We start from the raw sequence: 24,671 nt of genomic DNA on the forward strand, positions 1-24,671 counted from the left end.
TGGAGTCACACTCAAAATGAAAGTGGAAAACCACACTACAGGCTGATCCAACTTTGATGTAATGTCCTTAAAACAAGTCAAAATGAGGCTCAGTAGTGTGTGTGGCCTCCACGTGCCTGTATGACCTCCCTACAACGCCTGGGCATGCTCCTGATGAGGTGGCGGATGGTCTCCTGAGGGATCTCCTCCCAGACCTGGACTAAAGCATCCGCCAACTCCTGGACAGTCTGTGGTGCAACGTGGCGTTGGTGGATGGAGCGAGACATGATGTCCCAGATGTGCTCAATTGGATTCAGGTCTGGGGAACGGGTGGGCCAGTCCATAGCATCAATGCCTTCCTTGCAGGAACTGCTGACACACTCCAGCCACATGAGGTCTAGCATTGTCTTGCATTAGGAGGAACCCAGGGCCAACCGCACCAGCATATGGTCTCACAAGGGGTCTGAGGATCTCATCTTGGTACCTAATGGCAGTCAGGCTACCTCTGGCGAGCACATGGAGGGCTGTGCGGCCCCCCCAAAGAAATTACACCCCACACCATGACTGACCCACCACCAAACCGGTCATGCTGGAGGATGTTGCAGGCAGCAAAACGTTCTCCATACTGTCACATGTGCTCAGTGTGAACCTGCTTTCATCTGTGCACAGCACTGGGCGCCAGTGGCGAATTTGCCAATCTTGGTGTTCTCTGGCAAATGCCAAACGTCCTGCACGGTGTTGGGCTGTAAGCACAACCCCCACCTGTGGACGTCGGGCCCTCATACCACCCTCATGGAGTCTGTTTCTGACCGTTTGAGCAGACACATGCACATTTGTGGCCTGCTGTAGGTCATTTTGCAGGGCTCTGGCAGTGCTCCTCCTGCTCCTCCTTGCACAAAGGCGGAGGTAGCGGTCCTGCTGCTGGGTTGTTGCCCTCCTACGGCCTCCTCCACGTCTCCTGATGTACTGGCCTGTCTCCTGGTAGCGCCTCCATGCTCTGGACACGACGCTGACAGACACAGCAAACCTCGCATTGATGTGCCATCCTGGATGAGCTGCACTACCTGAGACACTTGTGTGGGTTGTAGACTCCGTCTCATGCTACCACTAGAGTGAAAGCACCGCCAGCATTCAAAAGTGACCAAAACATCAGCCAGGAAGCATAGGAACTGAGAAGTGGTCTGTGGTCCCCACCTGCGAACAACTCCTTTATTGGGGGTGTCTTGCTAATTGCCTATAATTTCCGCCTGTGGTCTATACCATTTGCACAACAGCATGTGAAATGTATTGTCAATCAGTGTTGCTTCCTAAGTGGACAGTTTGATTTCACAGAAGTGTGATTGACTTGGAGTTACTTTTTTTGAGCAGTGTATATATATATATATATATATATATATATAGAGAGAGAGAGAGAGAGAGAGAGAGAGAGAGAGAGAGAGAGAGAGAGAGAGAGAGAGAGAGAGAGAGAGAGAGAGAGAGAGAGAGAGAGAGAGAGAGAGAGAGAGAGAGAGAGAGAGAGAGAGAGAGAGAGAGAGAGAGAGAGAGAGAGAGAGAGAGAGAGAGAGAGAGAGAGAGAGAGAGAGAGAGAGAGAGAGAGAGAGAGAGAGAGAGAGAGAGAGAGAGAGAGAGAGATGAAGTACTCAGAGAACTGCTAAGTGCCACAGATAGAGAATTAGTTATTTTCTGTCATGCATAGAGTGCAAGACAATGCTGTTTGTAAAGAAAAGGGCAGATGTAAAGCTTGTTGAGAAACTTTAAGTCCATGGGGTATTCATATTGTATGTTTTTTCCATTCCTCTTCATTCTTAGCCCTCTCTCTATGGTCTGTAATTATTGAGCTGCATACTTGACTGCAGTCAGAGCTCCCAGGCAGTTGTAATACCTACACAGAGCTATGATGCTTATACCTTCTGTCATTGTTATGGCTCCTTATCATATTACAGTTTCTCTTTTCTCCCAAGATATCAATAATGTAATTATCCTCTTGGGAAACCGAGCAGGCCCCTGAACAGTTCTGCAGACCCACGGTGGTGAATGGATGGGATTAGTGAGTGACTCTGTCGTCTTTGAGTTGTGGGCTACTTCTTTCACCAGCCACCAGTGCTCAGGTTTATACGTTGTGGCTGTATGTTTATTTGCTGTTGACAAATCCAATTTCCCCTCATGCGATTAATTCAATTTAGATCAGATATACTTCATTGTATGTTATTCACAGAAATGTGCTTTGCGTACAGAAAAGTCAAGATTATTAATTTCAGTTCAGTGATGTGCTCATTCTCGCTCTTGCTCTCTCTCTCTCTCCCGCCTCTCTCTCCCTCCAGAGTGCCACTGAAAGTGGAGCAGGCAAACAACGCACGGGACGCCCTGGCCAAGGCTGTGTACAGCCGGCTGTTTGACCACGTGGTCACCAGGGTCAACCAGTGCTTCCCCTTCCACTCTTCTGCCAACTTCATCGGGGTTCTGGATATCGCAGGCTTCGGTCTGTACCCCTTCTATGTGCCCTATGTACAGTGCTTTCAGAATTGCGAATAATTGCGTTTTTTTTTTTTTTGAAATTGTTGCAAATGTATTTAAAAAATGTTTTCAGAAATCTCTGATTTACGTAAGTATTCACACCCCTGAGTCAATACTTTGTTGAAGCACCTTTGCCAATGAATACAGCTGCAAGTCTTTCTGGGTAAGTCTCTAAGAGCTTTCCACACCTAGATTGTGTAACATTTGCCCATTTTTCTTTTCAAAATTCTTCAAGCTCTGTCAAAATGGTTGTTGATCATTGCTAGACAACTATTTTCAGGTTTTGCCATAGATTTTCAAGCAGATTTAAGTCAAAACTGTAACTCTGGAAAATTCAGTATTTTTGGTAAGCAACTCCAGTGTAGATTTGGCCTTCTGTTTCAGGTTATTGTTCTGCTGAAAGGGGAATTAATCTCAGAGTCTGTTGGAAAGTAGAGTGAACCAGATTTTCCTCTAGGATTCCGTTTATTTTTCATCCTGAAAGACTCCTCAGTCTTTAATGATTACAAGCAGCCCTGAACGATTACAAGCATACCCATAACATGATGCAGCCACCACTATGCTTGAAAATATTCAGAGTGGTACTCTGTAATGTGTTGAGTTGGATTTGCCCCAATTTGTATTCAGGACAGAAAGTGAATTGCTTTTGCACATAAGTTTTAGCAGTATTACTTTAGTGCCTTAATGCAAATAGGATGCATGTTTTGGAATATTTGTTTTCTGTACATGCTTCCATCTTTCTCTGTCAATTAGGTTAGTATTGTGGAGCAACTACAATGTTATTGATCCATCCTCAGTTTTCTCCTATCACAGCCATTAAACTGTGTAACTGCTTTAAAGTCACCATTGGCCTCATGGTGAAGTCCCTGAGCTGTATCTTTCCTCTCCGGCAAGTTAGGAAGAACACCTGTATCTTTGTATTGACTGGGTGTATTGATACACCATCCAAAGTGTAATGAATAACTTCACCATGCTCAAAGGGATATTTAGCTTTTTTGTCAGCTTTTTTTTACCCATCTACCAATAGTTGCCCTTCTTTGCAAGGCATTGGAAAACCTACCTGGTCTTTGTGGTTGAATCTGTGTTTTGTGCTCATCTGAGGGACCCTACAGATAATTGTATGTGTGGGGTACAGAGATGAGGCATTCATTCAAAACGAGCTGCAAAAAACACTCAAACTGGACCATTTATCTCCATCTCTTCATTCAAAGACTCAATCATGGACACTCTTACTGACAGTTGTGGATGCTTTGCGAGATGTATTGTCTCTACCTTCTTGGCCTTTGTGCTGTTGTCTGTGCCCAATAATGTTTGTACCGTGTTTTGTGCTGCTGACATGTTGTGCTGCTACCATGCATGCTGTGTTTTCATGTGTTGCTGCCATGCTATGTTATTCTCTTAGGTCCATGCAACTTATTATGTGACTTGTAACACATATTTTAACTCTTGAACTTATTTAGGCTTGCCATAACAAAGGGGTTGAATACTTATTGACTTAGGAAATTTCAGCGTTTCATTTAAAAAAAGAAACAATTCCACTTTGATATTATGGGGGTATTGTGTGTAGGCCAGTGACAGAAAATCTCAATTCAATCAATTTTAAATTCAGGCTGTAACACATGTGGTAATAGTCAAGAGGTGTGAATACTTTCTGAAGGCACTGGGCATATGTGTTCTATGAATGTGATGCACGATGCCATATGATATGATAGTAGTAGCACACTTTATTATCCCTCAGGGGGGAAATGGTTTTACAGCCTAATTGTCCATAAAACAACTTCAACAACAACAGACATTTCCCCACGAGACAACATTATACAGAACATAACATGAACCACACATTGCATATAATTGCAAGAGTCCATTAGTCAGAGACAGTGGTGGTTTACGGCTAAAGTGCTTGTTTTTTTTAATGTGTTTTCGTTTCCTGATGTCTCTCTTCCAGAGTACTTTGAGCACAACAGCTTTGAGCAGTTCTGCATCAACTACTGTAATGAGAAGCTGCAGCAGTTCTTCAACGAGCGCATTCTGAAAGAGGTGAGTGCTTCTTCCAAGGTCTGTGTGTGTTCACCCCAATGTCCCTGCCTCCTTAACTGACATCCCAGTTGTCCAACCAGGGCTCAACTTCAAGTTGTCTTTCTGCGATTCCTAGCATCTCCTCGCCTCCTTATTTGAAGGGAATGTCCATGGGTCCCTCCCATCAGACCTTGTTCGATGCGTTTTGAGAAGGGGGCGAGAAGAGAGGAGGCAAGAAATTGAGAAAAGATTAACTGAGAATGAGCCCAGGTGTTTGCAACAAGCAGAAGGAAACCTTGACATTTGGATTCAGTTATATTTGTCAGAGATGATGTTGCAAAATTGGTTTTCCAGAAATCCTCTTTGGATGATTCTGGATTTCCTGCTTATTCCTTCCTGATTTCAGGAATCCTCCAACCAGGATTTGGGGAAACCAGGGAATTTATTGAACATTCCCGTAAACTTTGCAACCCTAGTCAGAGACCTTGGTAAAGTAATGTGTTATTGCACAATAGATAGAAAGGCAACTCTTGACGGATTTATTTGAATACATTGGAGTCTTTGGCCTCATTATAGTAGAGAACTATCTTGTATAATAAACCATATTCAATTATATTCTGAATGTCGTTCTGAAGGTCATTATAAATGTTTGTAATTGGAACGGTTCTGTTTCAAATTCTAGGAACAAGAGCTGTATCAGAAGGAGGGCCTTGGAGTGAACGAGGTCCGGTATGTCGACAATCAGGACTGTATAGGTTTGTCTAATCTTAATACCATTTCATGCACATCATTTCAGAGGGTTAGCCTACGTACAGTATCCTCCACCTAGTTTCCAGTGTTTTCCCCCTGTTTTATCAATGTGTTGCCATTCCATGTTCTTCTGACTAGAGATCTGTCTCTGCGTGGGAAGCTGAAACAGCTTTTTTCTCTGAGAGAAGTTAAACTCTTGAGCGCTGACCCAGAGCCTTGACCCTGGGTTATATTACATGGTCAACTGAAAGAAAGCCTGTTGATGGGAGGTAGATGTATTTTGTTTCAAAGCACACCCAAACTTACTTTCTCCTCTGTTTGAGATATGGGTGTTGTATGGTGGCAGGATGCCAGAGAGAGGAATGGATGTGACTGGGAGAATGGGGCCTGGCTCGGCGGAATGGGGCCTGGCTCGGCGGAATGGGGTCTCTTCCTCCCCCAAAATTACTGTGCATTGCTGTGTATGAGAGATTATATATCCTCCTGGATTGGCAGAGGAAAAAAGTCTAAGGGACGGTCTATTGTAATTATACTGTAATCGGTCATCTGTGGCGTTATGGCGAGAAATCCCAAGAATATGCAGCTTTGAGCTTGTATGTGTCAAACACACTCTGTTTGAGCAACCTGTTGTTTAAACCAACACACATAGGTAGTGAGAAGCTACATTCTAGGGTTTCTTCTGGACCACTTTGGTGTGGCAGTGGGCGTGGTCAAGGGCACGGTCGCCGTCGCAGATGGAAAATCTTAGAGGCCGTTCTATTGGCCGCTGTTGGAGAATGCAATTCTACACATTTAGTCATGGGTTGGAGGTATTTTTTGAGCAGTTTTAAAGCTAATTTCCTGAAATTCTATACATCTTGCCATGGCTTATGCTATCTGAGTGACTCATACATTATATCATAATCAAAGGGGACAAAAATACCTCTGAATGCATCATTGATTTAGGTGATTGTTCGTTCTTTAACCTGTCTGGCACCAGTGGGATGGGACGGTAGCGTCCCACCTGACCAACATCCAGTGACAGTGCTTGGCGCCAAATTCAAACAACAGAAATCTCAGAAATAATTAATATTCCTCCAACATACAAGTATTATACACCATTTTAAAGATAAACTTCTTGTTAATCCAGCCACAGTGTCTGATTCCAAAAAGGCTTTGCGGCAAAAGAACACCATGCGATTATGTTAGGTCAACGCCTAGCCACAGAGAACCATATAGCCATTTTCCAACCAATGAGAGGTGTCACAAAAGACAAAAATAGCGTTAACATTAATCACTAACCTTTGATGATGTTCACCGGATGGCACTCCCAGGACTCCATGTTAGACAATAAATGTGTTTTTTGTTCGATAAAGTTCATCTTTATGTCCAAAAATATGTCCTCATTTGAAATTGGCGCGTTATGTTAAAAAATGCATTGTCTCAAACAAACATCCGGTGAAAGTGCAGAGAGCCACATCAAATTACAGAAATACTCATCATAAACATTGATCTAAGATACAAGTGTTATACATACGATTAAAGATAAACTTCTCCTTAATGCAACCGCTGTGTCAGATTTCAAAAAGGCTTTACGGCAAAAGCACACCATGCGATTATGTTAGGTCAGCACCTAGCCACAGAACTATACATCCATTTTCCAACCAAGGAGAGGTGTCACAAAAGTCAGAAATAGCATTAAAATGAATCACTTACCTTTGATGATCTTCATCTGATGGCTCTCCCAGGTCTCCAATAAATATTAGTTCCAATAAATGTTTGTTTTGTTTGATAAAGTTCATCTTTATATGTCCAAATACCTCCTTTTTGTTCACGCGTTTAGTCACGCATTTTAGTCCGGGCACAAAAAAGTTCCATTACAGTTTGTAGAAACATGTCAAACTATGTATAGAATCAATCTTTAGATGTTTTTATCATAAATCTTCAATAATATTCCAACCGGACAATTCCTTTGGCTTTAGAAATGAAAGGGAATGGAGCTCGCGCTCACGGCCGTGCGCGTGACTAAACTCAAGGCTTTCAGTCAGACCACTGGTTCAAACAGCACTTATTCGCTCCCCTTTCACAATAGAAGCCTGAAACAAGGTTCTAAAGACTGCTGACATCTAGTGGAAGCCTTAGGAAGTGCAATCTGACCCTATTTACACTGTATATTGGCTATGCAATCACTTCAAAATCTACAAATATTTTTCCATCCCAATTTCTTTTTTTTTACTGACTTTTCTATGCATAAAACACCTGCTCTCTCTCTTCTCTCTCTCTCTCTCTCTCTCTCTCTCTGTCTCTGTCTCTCTCAACTAACCTATGGAAAGAGTGAGTCACTGCAGCTCTAACTATGGATGTGTCATTCAGTCATGTCTTAATGAGCCGTTGTTCTCTCGTGCAAAGTGGTCTGTGTAGATCAAGGTCAGACTATTCTGAACTGAAACATTTTCATTATTTTATTACACCTTAAATTGGTTTTTGACAGGTACACCACCCTTCCCTAGCGTAATTGGATATCTTACACTGTCATTGGCCCTGGACTATATAAAGACTAAACCCCTAATGAAATACGTGAAGCAACAGGCTAGGATAGCTCTAAGGCTACACTGACTTATTGGATACAGTCATTTTGGGATCTCTTGACCCCTGACTCCTGACCGCTGTGTCTGTCTACAGACCTCGTGGAGGCCAAGCTGGTGGGCATCCTGGACATCCTGGATGAAGAGAACCGTCTACCTCAGCCCAGTGACCAGCACTTTGCAGAGACCGTACACAACAAACACAAGAACCACTTTCGACTGACCGTGAGTTCTTATTTTAATCAGGATTCATGTCCTTTCTCTGTGTACTCATAGGCTGTGTGTGTTTTATCGTCCGTAATGTCAGTCGTGGGTTTGTTAAGCCATTGGAATAAGTCTCTGTGGTTGTATTTTTTTCACTTATTTAAAATGGATAGCGTGAAATGTGTTCCTCAGGTGCCCCGGAAATCAAAGCTGCAAGTTCACAGGAATGTGAGGGATGACGAGGGATTCATCATCAGACACTTTGCAGGAGCTGTGTGCTATGAGACGGTACATTTATGTTCACAAAATGACACCGCAGGATGTCTGAAGGCTAGAAAACATCAACATTACACCTTTGTATATGATCAGACTTTGGTCTGTTTAAGTAATCCCCTATGTCGTTGTGGTAGGCCTATACTGCAGCATCTCCAACCAAACATTCTCCTCTTCTTTGACACCTGCACAAAACCCAGCATGTGGAATTCACTTTTTTTATCACAAGTGCCCCACTTATCTTCCAACCAGAGTAGAATTTTTCTGAACTGGGTGTGCTTCTGCATCTTCAAGGTTCTACATTTTCTCTGAATTGCAGACCAAGTTTGTGGAGAAGAACAATGATGCACTGCACATGTCCCTGGAGTGCCTAGTGAGTGAGTCTAAGGACCGGTTTATCCGGGAGCTCTTTGAGAACTCCAACAACACCAAGGACTCGAAACAGAAGGCCGGCAAGCTCAGCTTCATCAGCGTAGGCAACAAATTCAAGGTGAGGACGAATTTTAATCTACTGTCTTTTACTTCCACACTTTATTAATGTGCTGCTCAACATGGTAGGGATCCCAAATGGGACACTATTATCTATTAAGTGTGCTACTTTTGACCAGGACCCATAGGGCATAGGGTGCCATTGATGCAGCCATGGAATACTGAGGGGGAATGGGTATAAATGTCAATTTTAAAGGTCCAGTCTAGATGTTTTTATCTCAACATCAAATCATTTCTGGGTAACAATTAAAGTACCTTACTGTGATGGGTTTTCAATTAAAATGGTCCAAAATATATATTTTTTAATCTAAAAGCAAAGCGCAATTTCTCAATAAATAATTTTGCTATGACTGTCTGGGTGTGGTCTGAGTGAGGAGTGTAAAACTAGCTGTTATTGGCATAGAGGTTTTTCTTATTGGTCTATTAACTAGTTTACCACCTGGTTATGTCACCAGGCTGGCCAAAACTCCATCCCACCAAAACAGGCAAATATTTCAGGCTGTCTTTTCAAACAGCACTTACATTAAAAGGGTATTAATCATAATTTTCACAATTTACAGTATTATTACAACCTCATATATATATATATATATATACTGTTTATGAAACATAAGAAAATCAAGTTTTTGACTGCACTGGGCCTTTAACAGCCATAGCAGGTGTGTTCATGTTTGTTACTTTATCTTGTATTTTATATGCAAATCAGTAGCATCAAGGCTATTTTGTTACTTTATAGTCATAACTGTGATACTATCTTACTCTATACTGTGATCCTGTAAGATGTGTTAAGATGCTGTGTCTGTTGTAAGTGAAATCAGAGGAGCGTTAGGGGTTCAATATTCATTCATGTTAATAAACAGTTATTGTAAGCTATCATTGGTACTGCTAGACACAGTGGAGAAGAAGGAAAGTTGAAGTACAATAGTTACAAAAAGTTACATACATACAATTTTAGAGGATTTGAATGCAGCTTATTTTTCATGGTTGCATAATGTGTTTTGATTTAATCTTCCTCTGGTTTAGTTTCCAGAGTTAATTTTGTTTCTACATTCTGTTAATGTGTTCTTCCTCATCTCTCTCCTTCCCACTGTTCCTCCTTCCATTCTGTCTCTCCATCCTTTCCCTACCCCCCATCACGCCTTGGTTTCTCAAATGACTGCCTCGCCTGGTTCACCAACTACTTCTCAGACAGAGTTCTAATGTGTCAAATCGGAGGGCCTGTTGTCCGGACCTCTGGCAGTCTCTATGGGGGTGCCACAGGGTTCAATTCTCGGGCCGACTCTTTTCTCTGTATACGTCAATGATGTCGCTCTTGCTGCTGGTGATTCTCTGATCCACCTCTATGCAGACAACACCATTCTGTATACTGCTAGCCCTTCTTTGGACACTATGTTAACTAACCTCCAGACGAGCTTCAATGCCGTATAACTCTCCTTCCGTGGCCTCCAACTGCTTTTAAATGCAAGTAAAACTAAATGCATGCTCTTCAACCGATCGCTGCTCGCACCTGCCCGCCCGTCCAGCATCACTACTCTGGACGGTTCTGACTTAGATTATGTGGACAACTACAAATACCTAGGTGTCTGGTTAGACTGTAAACTCTCCTTCCACACTCACATTAAGCATCTCCAATCCAAAATTAATTCTAGATTCAGCTTCCTATTTCGCTACACTCATGCTGCCAAACATACCCTCGTAGAACTGACTATTCCTGCCGATCCTTGACTTCGGCATGTAATTTACAAAATAGCCTCCAACACTCTACTCAGCAAATTGGATGCAGTCTATCACAGTGCCATCCGTTTTGTCACCAAAGCCCCATATGCGACCACTGCGACCTGTTTGCTCTCGTTGGCTGGCCCTCGCTTCATATTCATCGCCAAACCCACTGGCTCCAGGTCATCTATAAGTCTTTGCTAGGTGAAGCCCTGCCTTACCTCAGCTCACTGGTCACCATAGCAGCACCCGCTCCAGCAGGTATATTTCACTGGTCACCCCCAAAGCCAATTCCTCCTTTGGCTGCCTTTCCTTCCAGTTCCCTCCTGCCAATGACTGGAACAAATTGCAAAAATCACTGAAGCTGGAGACTCATATCTCCCTCACTAACTTTAAGCACCAGCTGTCAGAGCAGCTCACAGATCACTGCACCTGTACATAGCCCATCTGTAAATAGCCCATCCAACTACCTCATCCCCATACTGTTATTATTTGTATTTTTTTGCTCCTTTGCACCCCAGTATCTCTACTTGCAAATTCATCTTCTGCACATCTATCACTCGTGTTTGAATGGCTAAATTGTAATTATTTCGCCACTATGGCCTATTTATTGCCTTTCCTCCCTTATCTTACCTTATTTGCACACACTGTACATAGACTTTTTCTCTATTGTGTTATTGACTGGATGTTTGTTTATACCATGTGTAACTCTGTTGTTGTTTGTGTCGCACTGCTTTGCTTTATCTTGGCCAGGTCGCAGTTGTAAATGAGAACTTGTTCTCAACTAGCCTACCTGGTTAAATAAAGGTGAAATAAAAAATAAATAAAATAATAGCTGTGATTTAAAGTCCAAAAGGTGTGTAGAGAGAGGGAGAAATACAGACAGGAAAAGTAGATACATATAGCGGTTCAAATCAGAATCAGTCAGGGGAGTAAGGTAACTTGTCCTGTTCCGTTGTGTGCTATGAATCCCACAATGCATCAGTGAATAATGCAGGCAACACCCTGCTGTTCTCCAGCTAACTGCCTCCAGTCACCCCCTTCCCTGTCCCCTACCTCCCCAGTCCTGGTTCTGTGCTGTCTCCCTGTTAATCGCCGTTTGTTTCCTGCATCACTGCAACACTTGCTAATGACATCTTGATGTCGGCAGCTTCCAATTCCAATCAATTGAGATGTTATTCATATCATTATCAGGAGTGTAGTATGAAGAGTTTGCAATGTTGTGTAGTTTGCAGTGAGATACCATAGCATATAGGATCTGATACATTTTCAATGACAGGATCAATGTCCACCGAGCAATTGTCCCTACAATCCCATTATCTTCTCATGATTCCATAATAAAATTATTCCGATACTTATTGACCAGTGTACATGCCAGTTGGCAGTTGCACCGAATAGGACTGCCTGCCAGGCAGCTACTGTACATATTAAGCAGCTACTGTTAATAAGGTAGTTACTGTAGAAAGTGATATGATGTAGATCATAAAGCTTAGAGCTTGACTAAGGCCTAATCAGTGATTCAGCATTTTGTACCTGTCTGTTCTCAGAGTTACAAGGTGAGATAGAGAGCGTTATCAGCTGTTTATTTGAGATATCCTGCTGGGTTTATAAATATTAATGTCCCAGGGGTGGTCCCTAGAGCAGTCTGTCTGTTAAACACAACTCTCTGCAGATTAAGGTTGCAAAATGACGGTAACTTCCCAGATTTTCCAGAAATGCCGGTATGGACAATTCCTGGACTTATTAGGGAATTCCAACTGGGATTTCTGGAAAACCGGGACATTTTGGGAAGGTTCCAGGGGTTTTGCAACCAGAGCTCTAGATCAGTGACAGAGGGGCCAACAAGCAGTTATCTGTCTGTCATCTCAGTTAGTTGGCTACCATGCATCCATCTGTCTGTCATCTCAGTGTCCAGTTAGTTGGCTACCATGCATCCATCTGTCTGTCATCTCAGTTAGTTGGCTACCATGCATCCATCTGTCTGTCATCTCAGTGTCCAGTTAGTTGGCTACCAAGCATCCATCTTTCTGTCATCTCACAGTGTCCAGTTAGTTGGCTACCATGCATCCATATTTCTGTCATCTCAGTGTCCAGTTAGTTGGCTACCATGCATCCATCTGTCTGTCATCTCAGTGTCCAGTTAGTTGGCTACCATGCATCCATCTTTCTGTCATCTCACAGTGTCCAGTTAGTTGGCTACCATGCATCCATCTGTCTGTCATCTGTGTCCAGTTAGTTGGCTACCATGCATCCATCTTTCTGTCATCTCACAGTGTCCAGTTAGTTGGCTACCATGCATCCGTCTGTCTGTCATCTCAGTGTCCAGTTAGTTGGCTACCATGCATCCATCTTTCTGTCATCTCACAGTGTCCAGTTAGTTGGCTACCATGCATCCATCTGTCTGTCATCTCAGTGTCCAGTTAGTTGGCTACCATGCATCCATCTTTCTGTCATCTCACAGTGTCCAGTTAGTTGGCTACCATGCATCCATCTGTCTGTCATCTCAGTGTCCAGTTAGTTGGCTACCATGCATCCATCTTTCTGTCATCACAGTGTCCAGTTAGTTGGCTACCATGCATCCATCTGTCTGTCATCACAGTGTCCAGTTAGTTGGCTACCATGCATCCATCTTTCTGTCATCTCACAGTGTCCAGTTAGTTGGCTACCATGCATCCATCTTTCTGTCATCTCAGTGTCCAGTTAGTTGGCTACCATGCATCCATCTGTCTGTCATCTCACAGTGTCCAGTTAGTTGGCTACCATGCATCCATCTGTCTGTCATCTCACAGTGTCCAGTTAGTTGGCTACCATGCATCCATCTGTCTGTCATCTCACAGTGTCCAGTTAGTTGGCTACCATGCATCCATCTTTCTGTCATCTCAGTGTCCAGTTAGTTGGCTACCATGCATCCATCTGTCTGTCCCTCAGTTCCTGTGGTCATATCAGTGTTTTATTTAGGCCTGTTTGCATGATACATTAAAACAAAATGTCTTTGTCTTTCGTTTCAATGCGCTTTAACCATGAATGTGTGTCTGTCGCGGCTGTACTGTTGCTTAAGTAGCTGTTTTGAGTGTTGGACAGGAGCGCTGGAGGCAGAGAGGGAGCAAGTACCCTTTAATAAGCATGTGTTCATGCTGTGTTGGACTAGACAGGTCTGTGGAGTTGGTCTGTATCACTGAACAAAGGTTTTCTTTTACCTCAACAGACCCAGCTGAACATTCTACTGGAGAAGCTTCGCAGCACGGTTAGTATTTACTACAGTGCTCAACAATTTACTACTTTACCCCACACATAGGTCATCTAACTTGAACTGAGATCAGTTGTCATATAATATACACTCGCCTCGCCTTATTTTGATAGTTAGGATAACATGTGTACATGTGACTCTATGGATCTGAGATTACATGTTTTATATGTTGCATCAGTACAGAATGTCACCTTTTATTTGAGGGTATTTTCACACATATCTGCTTTATTGTTTAGAAATGAAAGCATTTTATGTATGTAGTCACACCATTTGAAGAAGTTTTCACTTCACTTATATTGTATTAAAGTAGTCAAAAGTTTAGTATTTGGTCTCATATTCCTAGCACGCAATGACTACATCAAGCTTGTGACTACAAACTTGTTTGAACAATTTGTAGTTTGTTTTGGTTGTGTTTTAGATTGTTTTGCCCAATAAATTGTAAACTGCCCTGAGATTGTAAACTGTTATGGTAAAAACATAGATTCAATGGTTGTGAAGATGGGGAGAGGTCTGTCCGTAATAAAGAGATGCTCTGATTTCTCACTCCACAAAGCAAGTCCTGCAGGCTCTAGTTTTATCTTATCTTGATTATTGTCCAGTCATATGGTCAAGTGCTGCAAAGAAAGACCTAGTTAAGCTACATCTGGCCAAGAACAGAGCGGCACGTCTTACTCTTCATTTTAATCAGAGGGCTAATATTAATACTATGCATGCCAGTCTCTCTTAGCTAAGAGTTGAGGAAAGACGACTGCCAAATTTCTTGTTTTTATAAGAAACATTAACCTGTCTGTGAACCCTCGCCAACAGCCAATGAGATTGCAGGGCGCCAAATCTCATAAATCAAATTTATCAAACATACAAGTATTAGGCACCATTTTAAAGATACCATTCTCATTAATCCAGCCACGGTGTCTGATTTCAAATGCTTTACAGCGAAAGCTCCACAAACGTTTATGTTAGGTCACCACCAAGTCACAGAAAACCCCAGCCATTTATCCAGCCAAAGAGAGGAGTCACAAAAAGCACAAATAGAGATAAAATTAATCACTAACCTTTGATGATCTTCATCAGATGACACTCATAGGACTTCATGTTACAGAATACATGTATGTTTTGTTCGATAAAGTGCATATTTATATAAAAAAATCTAATTTGGTGTGTTATGTTCAGTAATGTTTTGCTTCCAAATCATGCAGTGATTTTGCAGAGAGCCACATCAATTTACAGAAATACTCATTATAAATGTTGATGAAAATACAACTGTTATTGCATGGAACTTTAGATATACTTCTCCTTAATTGAATTATTATTTATTTTTTTCACCTTTATTTTTACCAGGTAGGCTAGTTGAGAACAAGTTCTCATTTGCAACTGCGACCTGGCCAAGATGAAGCAAAGCAGTGTGAAGCAGACAACAACACATGGACTTATTAGGGAGTAAACAATAAACAAGCCCGTAACACAATAAACAAATCAATGACACAGTAGAAAAAAGAAAGTCTATATACAGTGTGTGCAAAAGGCATGAGGAGGTAGGCAATAAATAGGCCATAGGAGCGAATAGTTACAATTTAGCAGATTAACACTAGAGTGATAAATGAGCAGATGATGTGAAAAGTAAATAAATAAAAACAGTATGGGGATGAGGTAGGTAGATTGGATGGGCTATTTACAGATGGACCATGTACAGCTGCAGCGATCGGTTAGCTGCTCAGATAGTTGATGTTTAAAGTCGGTGAGGGAAATAACTCTCCAACTTCAGCGATTTTTGCAATTCGTTCCAGTCACTGGCAGCAGAGAACTGGAAGGAAAGGCGGCCAAATGAGGTGTTGGCTTTGGGGATGATCAGTGAGATATACCTGCTGGAACGTGTGCTACGGGTGGGTGTTGTTATCGTGACCAGTGAACTGAGATAAGGCGTAGCTTTACCTAGCATAGACTTATAGATGACCTGGAGCCAGTGGGTCTGTCGATGAATATGTAGCGAGGGACAGCCGACTAGACCATACAGGTCGCAGTGGTGGGTGGTATAAGGTGATTTGGTAACAAAATGGATGGCACTGTGATAGACTGCATCCAGTTTGCTGAGTAGAGTGTTGGAAGCTATTTTGTAGATGACATCGCCGAAGTCGAGGATCGGTAGGATAGTCAGTTTTACTAGGGTATGTTTGGCGGCGTGAGTGAAGGAGGCTTTGTTGCGAAATAGAAAGCCGATTCTAGATTTGATTTTTGATTGGAGATGTATAATATGAGTCTGGAAGGAGAGTTTACAGTCTAAGCAGAGACCTAGGTATTTATAGTTGTCCACATATTCTAGGTCAGAACCGTCCAGGGTGGTGATGCTAGTCGGGCGGGCGGGTGCGGGCAGCGAACGGTTGAAAAGCATGCATTTGGTTTTACTAGCATTTAAAAGCAGTTGGAGGCCACGGAAGGAGTGTTGTATGGCATTGAAGCTTGTTTGGAGGTTAGTTAGCACAGTGTCCAAGGAAGGGCCAGAAGTATACAGAATGGTAGAGTTGGATCAGGGAATCGCCTGCAGCAAGAGCGACATCATTGATGTATACAGAGTAAAGAGTCGGCCTGAGAATTTAACCCTGTGGTACCCCCATAGAGACTGCCAGAGGTCCGGACAACAGGCCCTCCGATTTGACACACTGAACTCTGTCTGTTAAGTAGTTGGTGCACCAGGCGAGGCAGTCATTAGAAAAACCAAGGCGTGATGGGGGTTAGGGAAAGGATGGAGAGACAGAATGGAAGGAGGAACAGTGGGAAGGAGAGAGATGAGGAAGAACACATTATTATTGAGTCTGCCGATAAGAATATGGTGATTGACAGAGTCGAAAGCCTTGGCCAGGACGGCTGCACAGTACTGTCTTTTATCGATGGTGGTTATGATATCGTTTAGTACCTTGAGCATGGCTGCACCCGTGACCGTCTCGGAAGCCGGATTGCACAGCGGAGAAGTTACGGTGGGATTTGAAATGGTCTGTGATCTGTTTATTAACTTGGCTTTCGAAGACTTTAGATAGGCAGGGCAGGATGGATATAGGTCTGTAACAGTTTGTGTCTAGGGTGTCACCCCCTTTGAAGAGGGGGATAACCGCGGCAGCTTTCCAATCTTTAGGCATCTTGGACGATACGAAAGCGAGGTTGAACAGGCTGGAAATAGGGGTTGCAACAATGGTGGTGGATAGTTTTAGAAAGAGAGGGTTCAGATTGTCTAGCCCAGCTGATTTGTATGAGTCCAGGTTTTGCAGCTCTTTCAGAACATCTGCTGTCTGGATTTGGGTGAAGGAGAAGCTGGGGAGGCTTGGGAGAGTAGCTGCGGGGTAGGCGGAACTGTTTGCTGGGGTTGGAGTAGCCATGAGGAAGGCATGGCCAGCCATTGAGAAATGCTTATTGAAATTTTAGATTATCATGGATTTATCAGTGGTGACCGTGTTATCTAGCCTCAGTGCAGTGGGCAGCCGGGAGGAGGTGCTCTTGTTCTCCATGGACTTTAGTGTCCCAAAACGTTTTGGAGTTAGAGCTACAGGATGTGAATTTTTGTTTGAAAAAGCTAGCCTTTGCTTTCCTGACTGACTGCGTGTATTGGTTCCTGACTTCCCTGAACAGTTGCATATCGTGGGGACTATTCAATGCTATTGCAGTCCGCCACAGGATGTGTTTGTACTGGTCAAGGGCAGGCAGGTCTGGAGTGAACCAAGGGCTATATCTGTTCTTAGTACTACATTTTTGAACGGGGCACGCTTATCTAAGATGGTGAGGAAATTACTTTTAAGGAATGACCAGGCATCCTCGACTGATGGGATGAGGGCAATATCCTTCCAGGATACCCGGGCCAGGTTGATTAGAAAGGCCTGCTCGCAGAAGTGATTTTAGGGAGCGTTTGACAGTGATGAGGGGTGGTCGTTTGACTGCGGACCCATAGTGGATACAGGCAATCAGGCAGTGATCGCTGACATCCTGATTGAAAACAGCGGAGGTGTATTTGGAGGGCAAGTTGGTCAGGATAATGTCTATGAGGGTGCCCATGTTTACGGATTTAGGGTTGTACCTGGTGGGTTCCTTGATGATTTGTGTGAGATTGAGGGCATCTAGCTTGTAGGACTGCCGGGGTGTTAATCATATCCCAGTTTAGGTCACCTAACAGAACGAACTCTGAAGCTAGATGGGGGGGTGATCAATTTAATGCAACCCCTGTGTCAGATTTTTTTTTTTAACTTTACGGAAAAAGCAAACCATGCAATATTCTTAGTACGGAGCTCGGAGCCCAAACCAGCCAAAATAAATATCCGCCATGTTGCACAGTCAACATTAGTCAGAAATAGCATTATAAATATTCACTTACCTTTGATGATCTTCATCAGAATGCACTCCCAGGAATCCCAGTTCCACAATAAATGTTTGATTTGTTCGGTAAAGTTCATCATTTATGTCCATATACCTCCTTTTGTTAGGGCTTTGGTAAACAAATCGAAACGCGAGTGCAACTTCCAGCGATAAAGGTCGGACGAAAATTCCAGAAAGTTAGATTACCGGTCGTAGAAACATATCAAACGTTGTATAGAATCAATCTTTAGGATGTTTTTATCATAAATGTTCAATAATGTTCCAAATGGATAATTCTATTGTCTGTAGAAAAGCCATTGAACGAGAGCTAACTCTCTCGTGACCGCGCGTCACGAGCCTGTGACACTCTGCCAGACCACTGACTCAAAGAGCCCTTATGAGCCCCTCCTTTACAGTAGAAGCCTCAAACAAGTTTCTAAAGACGGTTGACATCTAGTGGAAGCCTTAGGAAGTGCAATTTGACCCCATAGACACTGTGTATTTGATAGGCCAAGCTTTGAAAAACAACAAACCTCAGATTTCCCACTTCCTGGTTGGAATTTTCTCAGGTTTTCGCCTGCCATATGAGTTCTGTTATACTCACAGACATCATTCAAACAGTTTTAGAAAATTCAGAGTGTTTTCCATCTAATGGTAATAATAATATGCATATATTAGCATCTGGGACAGAGCAGGAGGCAGTTTACTCTGGGCACGCTATTCATCCAAAGTGAAAATGTTGCCCTATCCCTAAAAAGTTAAGAAACACATTCTTATTTTCAGTGACGGCATAGGAACGGTGGGTTAACTGCCTCGTTCAGAGGCAGAACGACAGATTTTTACCTTGTCAGCTCGGAGGTTTCACATTGATTACATTGCACTCCACGAGGAGGCTGCCTGTTACGCGAATGCAGTAAGCCAAGGTAAGTTGCTAGCTAGCATTAAACTTATCTTATAACTAACAATCAATCAATCATAATCACTAGTTAATTACACATGGTTGATGATATTACTAGTTTATCTAGCGTGTCCTGCGTTGCATATAATCAATGCGTTGAGTATCGTTGCTGCAATGTGTACCTAACCATAAACATCAATGCCTTTCTTAAAATCAATAAACAGAAGTAAATATTTTTAAACCTGCATATTTAGCTAAAAGAAATCCAGGTTAGCAGGCAATATTAACCATGTGAAATTGTCACTTCTCTTGCATTCATTGCACGCAGAGTCAGTGTATATGCAACAGTTTGGACCGCCTAATTTGAATTTTACGTAATAATCACATAACATTGAAGGTTGTGCAATATAACAGGAATATTTAGACTTATGGATGCCACCCGTTAGATGAAACACGGAACGGTTCTGTATTTCACTGAAAGAATAGTTGAGATGATAGTTTCCGGATTCGACCATATTAATGACCTATGGCTCGTATTTCTATGTGTTATTATGTTATAATTAAGTCTATGATTTGATAGAGCAGTCTGACTTAGCGATGGTAGGCAGCAGCAGGCTCATAAGCATTCATTCAAACAGCACTTTCGTGCGTTTTGCCAGCAGCTCTGCTGTTTATGACTTCAAGCCTATCAACTCCCGAGATTAGGCTGGTGTAACCGATGTGAAATGACTAGCTAGTTAGCGGATGCGCGCTAATAGCGTTTCAAACGTCACTCGCTCTGAGACTTGGAGTGGGTGTTCCTCTCCCGCGGCTTTTGTGGGAGCGATGGGTAACGCTGCGTCGAGGGTGGCTGCTGTCAATGTGTTCCTGGTTTGAGCCCAGGTAGGAGTGAGGAGAGGGACGGAAGCTATACTGTTACACTGGCAATACTAAAGTGCCTATAAGAACATCCAATAGTCAAAGGTTAATTAAATACAAATGGTATAGAGAGAAATAGTCCTATAATTCCTATAATAACTACAACCTAAAACTTCTGACCTGGAAATATTGAAGACTCGTGTTAAAAGGAACCACCAGCTTTCATATGTTCTCATGTTCTGAGCAAGGAACTTTAACGTTAGCTTTCTTACATGGCACATATTGCACTTTTACTTTCTTCTCCAACACTTTGTTTTTGCAATATTTAAACCAAATTGAACATGTTTCATTATTTATTTGAGGCTAAATTGATTTTATTGATGTATTATATTATGTTAAAATAAGCGTTCATTCTGTATTGTTGTAATTGTCATTATTACAAAAAAACATTTTTAAATCGGACGATTAATCGGTATCGGCTTTTTTGGTCCTCCAATAATCGTATCGGTGTTGAAAAATCATAATCGATCAACCTCTATTTGGCAGGTCATGTTTCGGAGGATGCATGGCTCGACCTTTGCCTCTCCCGGACCCGTTGGGGAGTTGCAGCGATAAGACAAGATCATAATCACGAAATTGGGGAGGAAAAGGGGGAAAAATTACACAAAAAAACGTGTATATTTATTTTATTTTTATTTAACTAGGCAAGTCAGTTGAGAACAAATTCTTATTTACAGTGACGGCCTACCAAAAGGCCTGCTTCAGGGACGGGGGCCTGGGATTTAAAAAAATATTTTAAAAATACAATATAAATATAGGACAAAAAACACATCACAACAACAGAGACAACACTACATAAAGAGAGACATAAAACCACAACATAGCAAGGCAGCAACACATGACAACACAGCATGGTAGCAGCACAAAACATGGTACAAACATTATTGGGCACAGTCAACAGCACAAAGGTCAAGAAGGTAGAGACAACAATACATCACACAAAGCAGCCACAACTGTCAGTAAGAGTGTCCATAATTGCGTCTTTGAATGAAGAGATTGAGATTAAACTGTCCAGTTTGAGTGTTTGTTGTAGTTCGTTCCAGTCGCTAGCTGCATCGAACTGAAAATGGGAGCAACCCAGGTATGTGTGTGCTTTGGGGACCTTTAACAGAATGTGACTGGCAGAACGGTTGTTTTATATGGAGGATGAGGGCTGCAGTAGATATCTCAAAAGGGGGATTGAGGCCTAAGAGGGTTTTATAAATAAGCATCAACCAGTGGGTCTTGCGATGGGTATACAGAGATAACCAGTTTACAGAGGAGTATAGAGTGCATCTAGCCGCTTGAGAAAACCCTTACCTGTCGATCTATAAATTATGTTTCCTTAACCACCCTACCCATGCTAGATTATCTGAATCAGGGTTAGTTTAGCAGCTGGGGTGAAAGAGGAGCGATTACGATGGAGTAAACCAAGTCTAGATTTAACTTTAGACTGCAACTTTGATATGTGCGGAGAGAAGGACAGTGGACCATCAAGTCATACTCCCATGTACTTTAAACCCTCAGAGGTAGTAATAACACCTGTGGGAGGAGGGGCATTCTTCTTACCTAACCACATGACCTTTGGTTTGGAGGCGTTCAGAACAAGGTTAATGGTAGAGAAAGCTTGTTGGACACTAAGAAAGCTTTGTTGTCGAGAATTTAACACAAATTCCGGGGAGGGGCCAGCTGAGTATAAGACTGTATCATTTGCATATAAGTGGATGAGAATGCTTCCTACTGCCTGAGCTATGTTGTTGATGTACATTGAGAAGAGCGTGGGCCTAGGATTGAGCCTTGGGGTACTCCCTTGGTGACAGGCAGTGGCTGAGACAGCAGATTTTCTGACTTTATACACTGCACTCTTTGAAAGAGGTAGTTAGCAAACCAGGCCAAAGACCCCTCAGATACGCCAATAATCCTTAGCCGTCCCACAAGAATGGAATGGTCTACCGTATCAAAAGCTTTGGCCAAGTCAATAAAAATAGCAGCACAGTATTGCTTAGAATCAAGGGCAATGGTGATATCGTTGAGGACCTTTTAAGGTTGCAGTGACACATCCATAATTTTATCAATCTTCCAGTGAACATTTTTATTTTGTCAGTCCATAATGTTCAAGCCAATGTCCAAACAATTTAGATCTGGATCACCAAAGAGGTACTCTGTGGCCATCTTCAGTGTGGCTGCTGTCAGGGCTAACAACATGAAATTACATATAGAACACTTCAATTTAATAGGATATCTATGGCTAACAGCCTCTTCTCCCTTCCTCCCAGGGCTCCAGTTTCATCCGTTGTATCAAGCCCAATCTGAAGATGGTCAGCCACCAGTTTGAAGGGGCCCAGATCCTCTCTCAGTTGCAGTGCTCAGGTCAGTATATACAGTGCATTGTTACATTACAGACTTATTCTAAAATGGATTCAATTGTTTGTTTTTTTCCTCGTCAATGTACACATAATGTACACAAAAAGCAAAAACAGATTTGCAAATGTATAAAAAAAAAATATATATATATCATGTTTACATAAGTATTCAGACCCTTTACTCAGTACTTTGTTGAAGCACTTTTGGCAGCAAATACAGCCTCGAGACATTCAGAGACTTGTCCCAAAGCCACTCCAGTGTTGTCTTTGCTGTGCGCTTGGTGTCGTTGTCCTGTTGGAAGGTAAACCTTCACCCCAGTCTGAGGTTCTGAGCGCTCTGGAGCAGGTTTTTAATCAAGGATCTTTCTGTACTTTGCTCCGTTCATCTTTCCCTCGATCCTGACTAGACTCCCAGTCCCTGCTGCTGAAAAACATCCCCACAACATGATGGTGCCACCACCTTGCTTCACCGTAGGGATGGTGCCAGGTTTTTTCCAGATATGACGCTTGGCATTCAGGCCAAAGAGTTCAATCTTGGCTTCATCAGACCAGAGAATCTTGTTTCTAATGGTCTGAGTCCTTTAGGTGCCTTTCGTCAAAGGCTATCGTGCCTTTTACTAAGTGGGTTCCGTCTGGCCACTCTACCATGACGGCCTGATTGGTGTAGTGCTGCAGAGATCGTTGTCCTTCTGGAAGGTTCTCCCAACTCCGCAGAGGAACTCTGGAGCTCTGTCAGAGTGACCATCGCGTTCTTGGTCACCTCCCTGACCAAGGCCCTTCTCCCCCGATTTCTGAGTTTGACCGGGCGGCCAGCTCTAGGAAGAGTCTTGGTGGTTCCAAACTTCTTCCATTTAAGTATTATGGAGGCCACTGTGTTCTTGGGGACCTTCAATGCTGCAGAAATGTTTTAGTACCCTTCCCCAGATCTGTGCCTCAACACAATCCTGTCTCTGAGCTCTACAGACAATTCCTTCAACCTCATGGCTTGTTTTTTGCTCTGACATGCACTGTCAACTGTGGGACCTTATATAGACAGACGTGTGCCTCTCCAAATCATGTCCAATCAATTTAATTTACCACAGGTGGACTCCAATCATTTTGGGGTATTGTCTGTAGTTTGAGGAACATTTTAGAACAAGGCTGTAACGTAACAAATTGTGGAAAAAGTCACGGTCTGAATACTTTCCGAATGCACTGTAGGCCTAAAGAAAGGGGCTAATCAACTTTGCACCATATTCCCTATGGGCCGTAGTTAGTGCTGAGTGTTTCTGTTTTGATTATCAAGAAATAATTACAGTTTTCGTTTTTTATTATTATTATTTTTTTTTTACATTAAATGCACTATGCATTATGTGGGTTGAATGCTGTAACACAGAAAAAAACATCCCATGATGGTGTTGACTGCCCATTGTACTTAATTATCATTTATTTACATTACTTTACTTTGATAAAATATTTTATTTGTGTATATTACTTTTTTTTTTATTTCATTATAAGTCACCATCTCATCTGTATAGAGCTGCTGCCTATGCTGTCTGACAAAATCACTATTTTATTAGTTCCTCAAATGAAATAAGGCACACTATTCTAACTGCTGAATACCAATTATTAATCACTTACATCATCTATTATCAGTTAGAGATCCCTCGCGAAGCAAATGCTCTGGCTTGCGTGGCTTGAGTTAGTATTCAACCCCCCCTTGGCATTTTTACAATTTTGTTGCCTTCAACCTGGAATTAAAATGGATTTTTTGGGGGGGTTGTATCATTTGATTTACATAACATGCCTACTACTTTGAAGATGCAAAAAAAAAATCTTGTGAAACAAACAAGAAATAAGACAAAAAAACGGAATACTTGAGCGTGCATAACTATTCACCCCCCCAAAGTCAAAACTTTGTCGAGCCACCTTTTGCAGTAATTACAAGAACGTCTCTTGGGGTATGTCTCTATAAGCTCGGCACATCTAGCCACTGGATTTTGGCCCATTCTTCAAGGCAAAACTGCTCCAGCTCCTTCAAGTTGGATGGGTTCCGCTGGTGTACAGCAATCTTTAAGTCATACCACAGATTCTCAATTGGATTGATGTCTGGGCTTTGACTAGGCCATTCCAAGACATTTAAATCTTTCCCCTTAAACCACTCGAGTGTTGCTTTAGCAGTATGCTTAGGATCATTATCATGCTGGAAGGTGAACCTCGGTCCCAGTCTGAAATAGACAAACAGGTTTCCCTCAAGAATTTCCCTGTATTTAGCTCCATCCATCATTCCTTCAATTCTGACCAGTTTCTCGGTCCCTGCCGATGGAAAAACATCCCCACAGCATGATGCTGCTTCACTGTGGGAATGGGGTTCTCTGGGAAATGAGAGGTGTTGAGTTTGCGCCAGACATAGCATTTTCCATGATAGACAAAAAGCTAAAGAAGAGTTT

The 24,671-nt window shown here is 42.4% G+C and overlaps 1 protein-coding gene across 6 annotated transcripts in view; it reads left to right on the plus strand.

Moving 5' to 3' along the window:
* LOC112250017 (unconventional myosin-VI) overlaps window positions 1-24,671 on the plus strand; it is a 132,271-nt gene that overhangs the window by 71,155 nt on the left and 36,445 nt on the right. For all 6 annotated transcript variants that reach the window (XR_006083357.1, XM_042321548.1, XM_042321549.1 and 3 more), the window contains 8 exons: window positions 2,301-2,458; window positions 4,439-4,530; window positions 5,192-5,264; window positions 7,921-8,048; window positions 8,220-8,315; window positions 8,620-8,790; window positions 13,711-13,749; window positions 22,156-22,249. Coding sequence is in view for 5 of the 6 variants with exons in the window: in XM_042321548.1 (XP_042177482.1) it covers window positions 2,301-2,458; window positions 4,439-4,530; window positions 5,192-5,264; window positions 7,921-8,048; window positions 8,220-8,315; window positions 8,620-8,790; window positions 13,711-13,749; window positions 22,156-22,249 (851 nt within the window). In the remaining variant the exon portion in view is untranslated. The remainder of the gene's footprint in view (window positions 1-2,300; window positions 2,459-4,438; window positions 4,531-5,191; window positions 5,265-7,920; window positions 8,049-8,219; window positions 8,316-8,619; window positions 8,791-13,710; window positions 13,750-22,155; window positions 22,250-24,671) is intronic.

This window comes from Oncorhynchus tshawytscha, linkage group LG05, assembly GCF_018296145.1.
Source record: "Oncorhynchus tshawytscha isolate Ot180627B linkage group LG05, Otsh_v2.0, whole genome shotgun sequence".
NCBI lineage: Eukaryota > Metazoa > Chordata > Actinopteri > Salmoniformes > Salmonidae > Oncorhynchus > Oncorhynchus tshawytscha.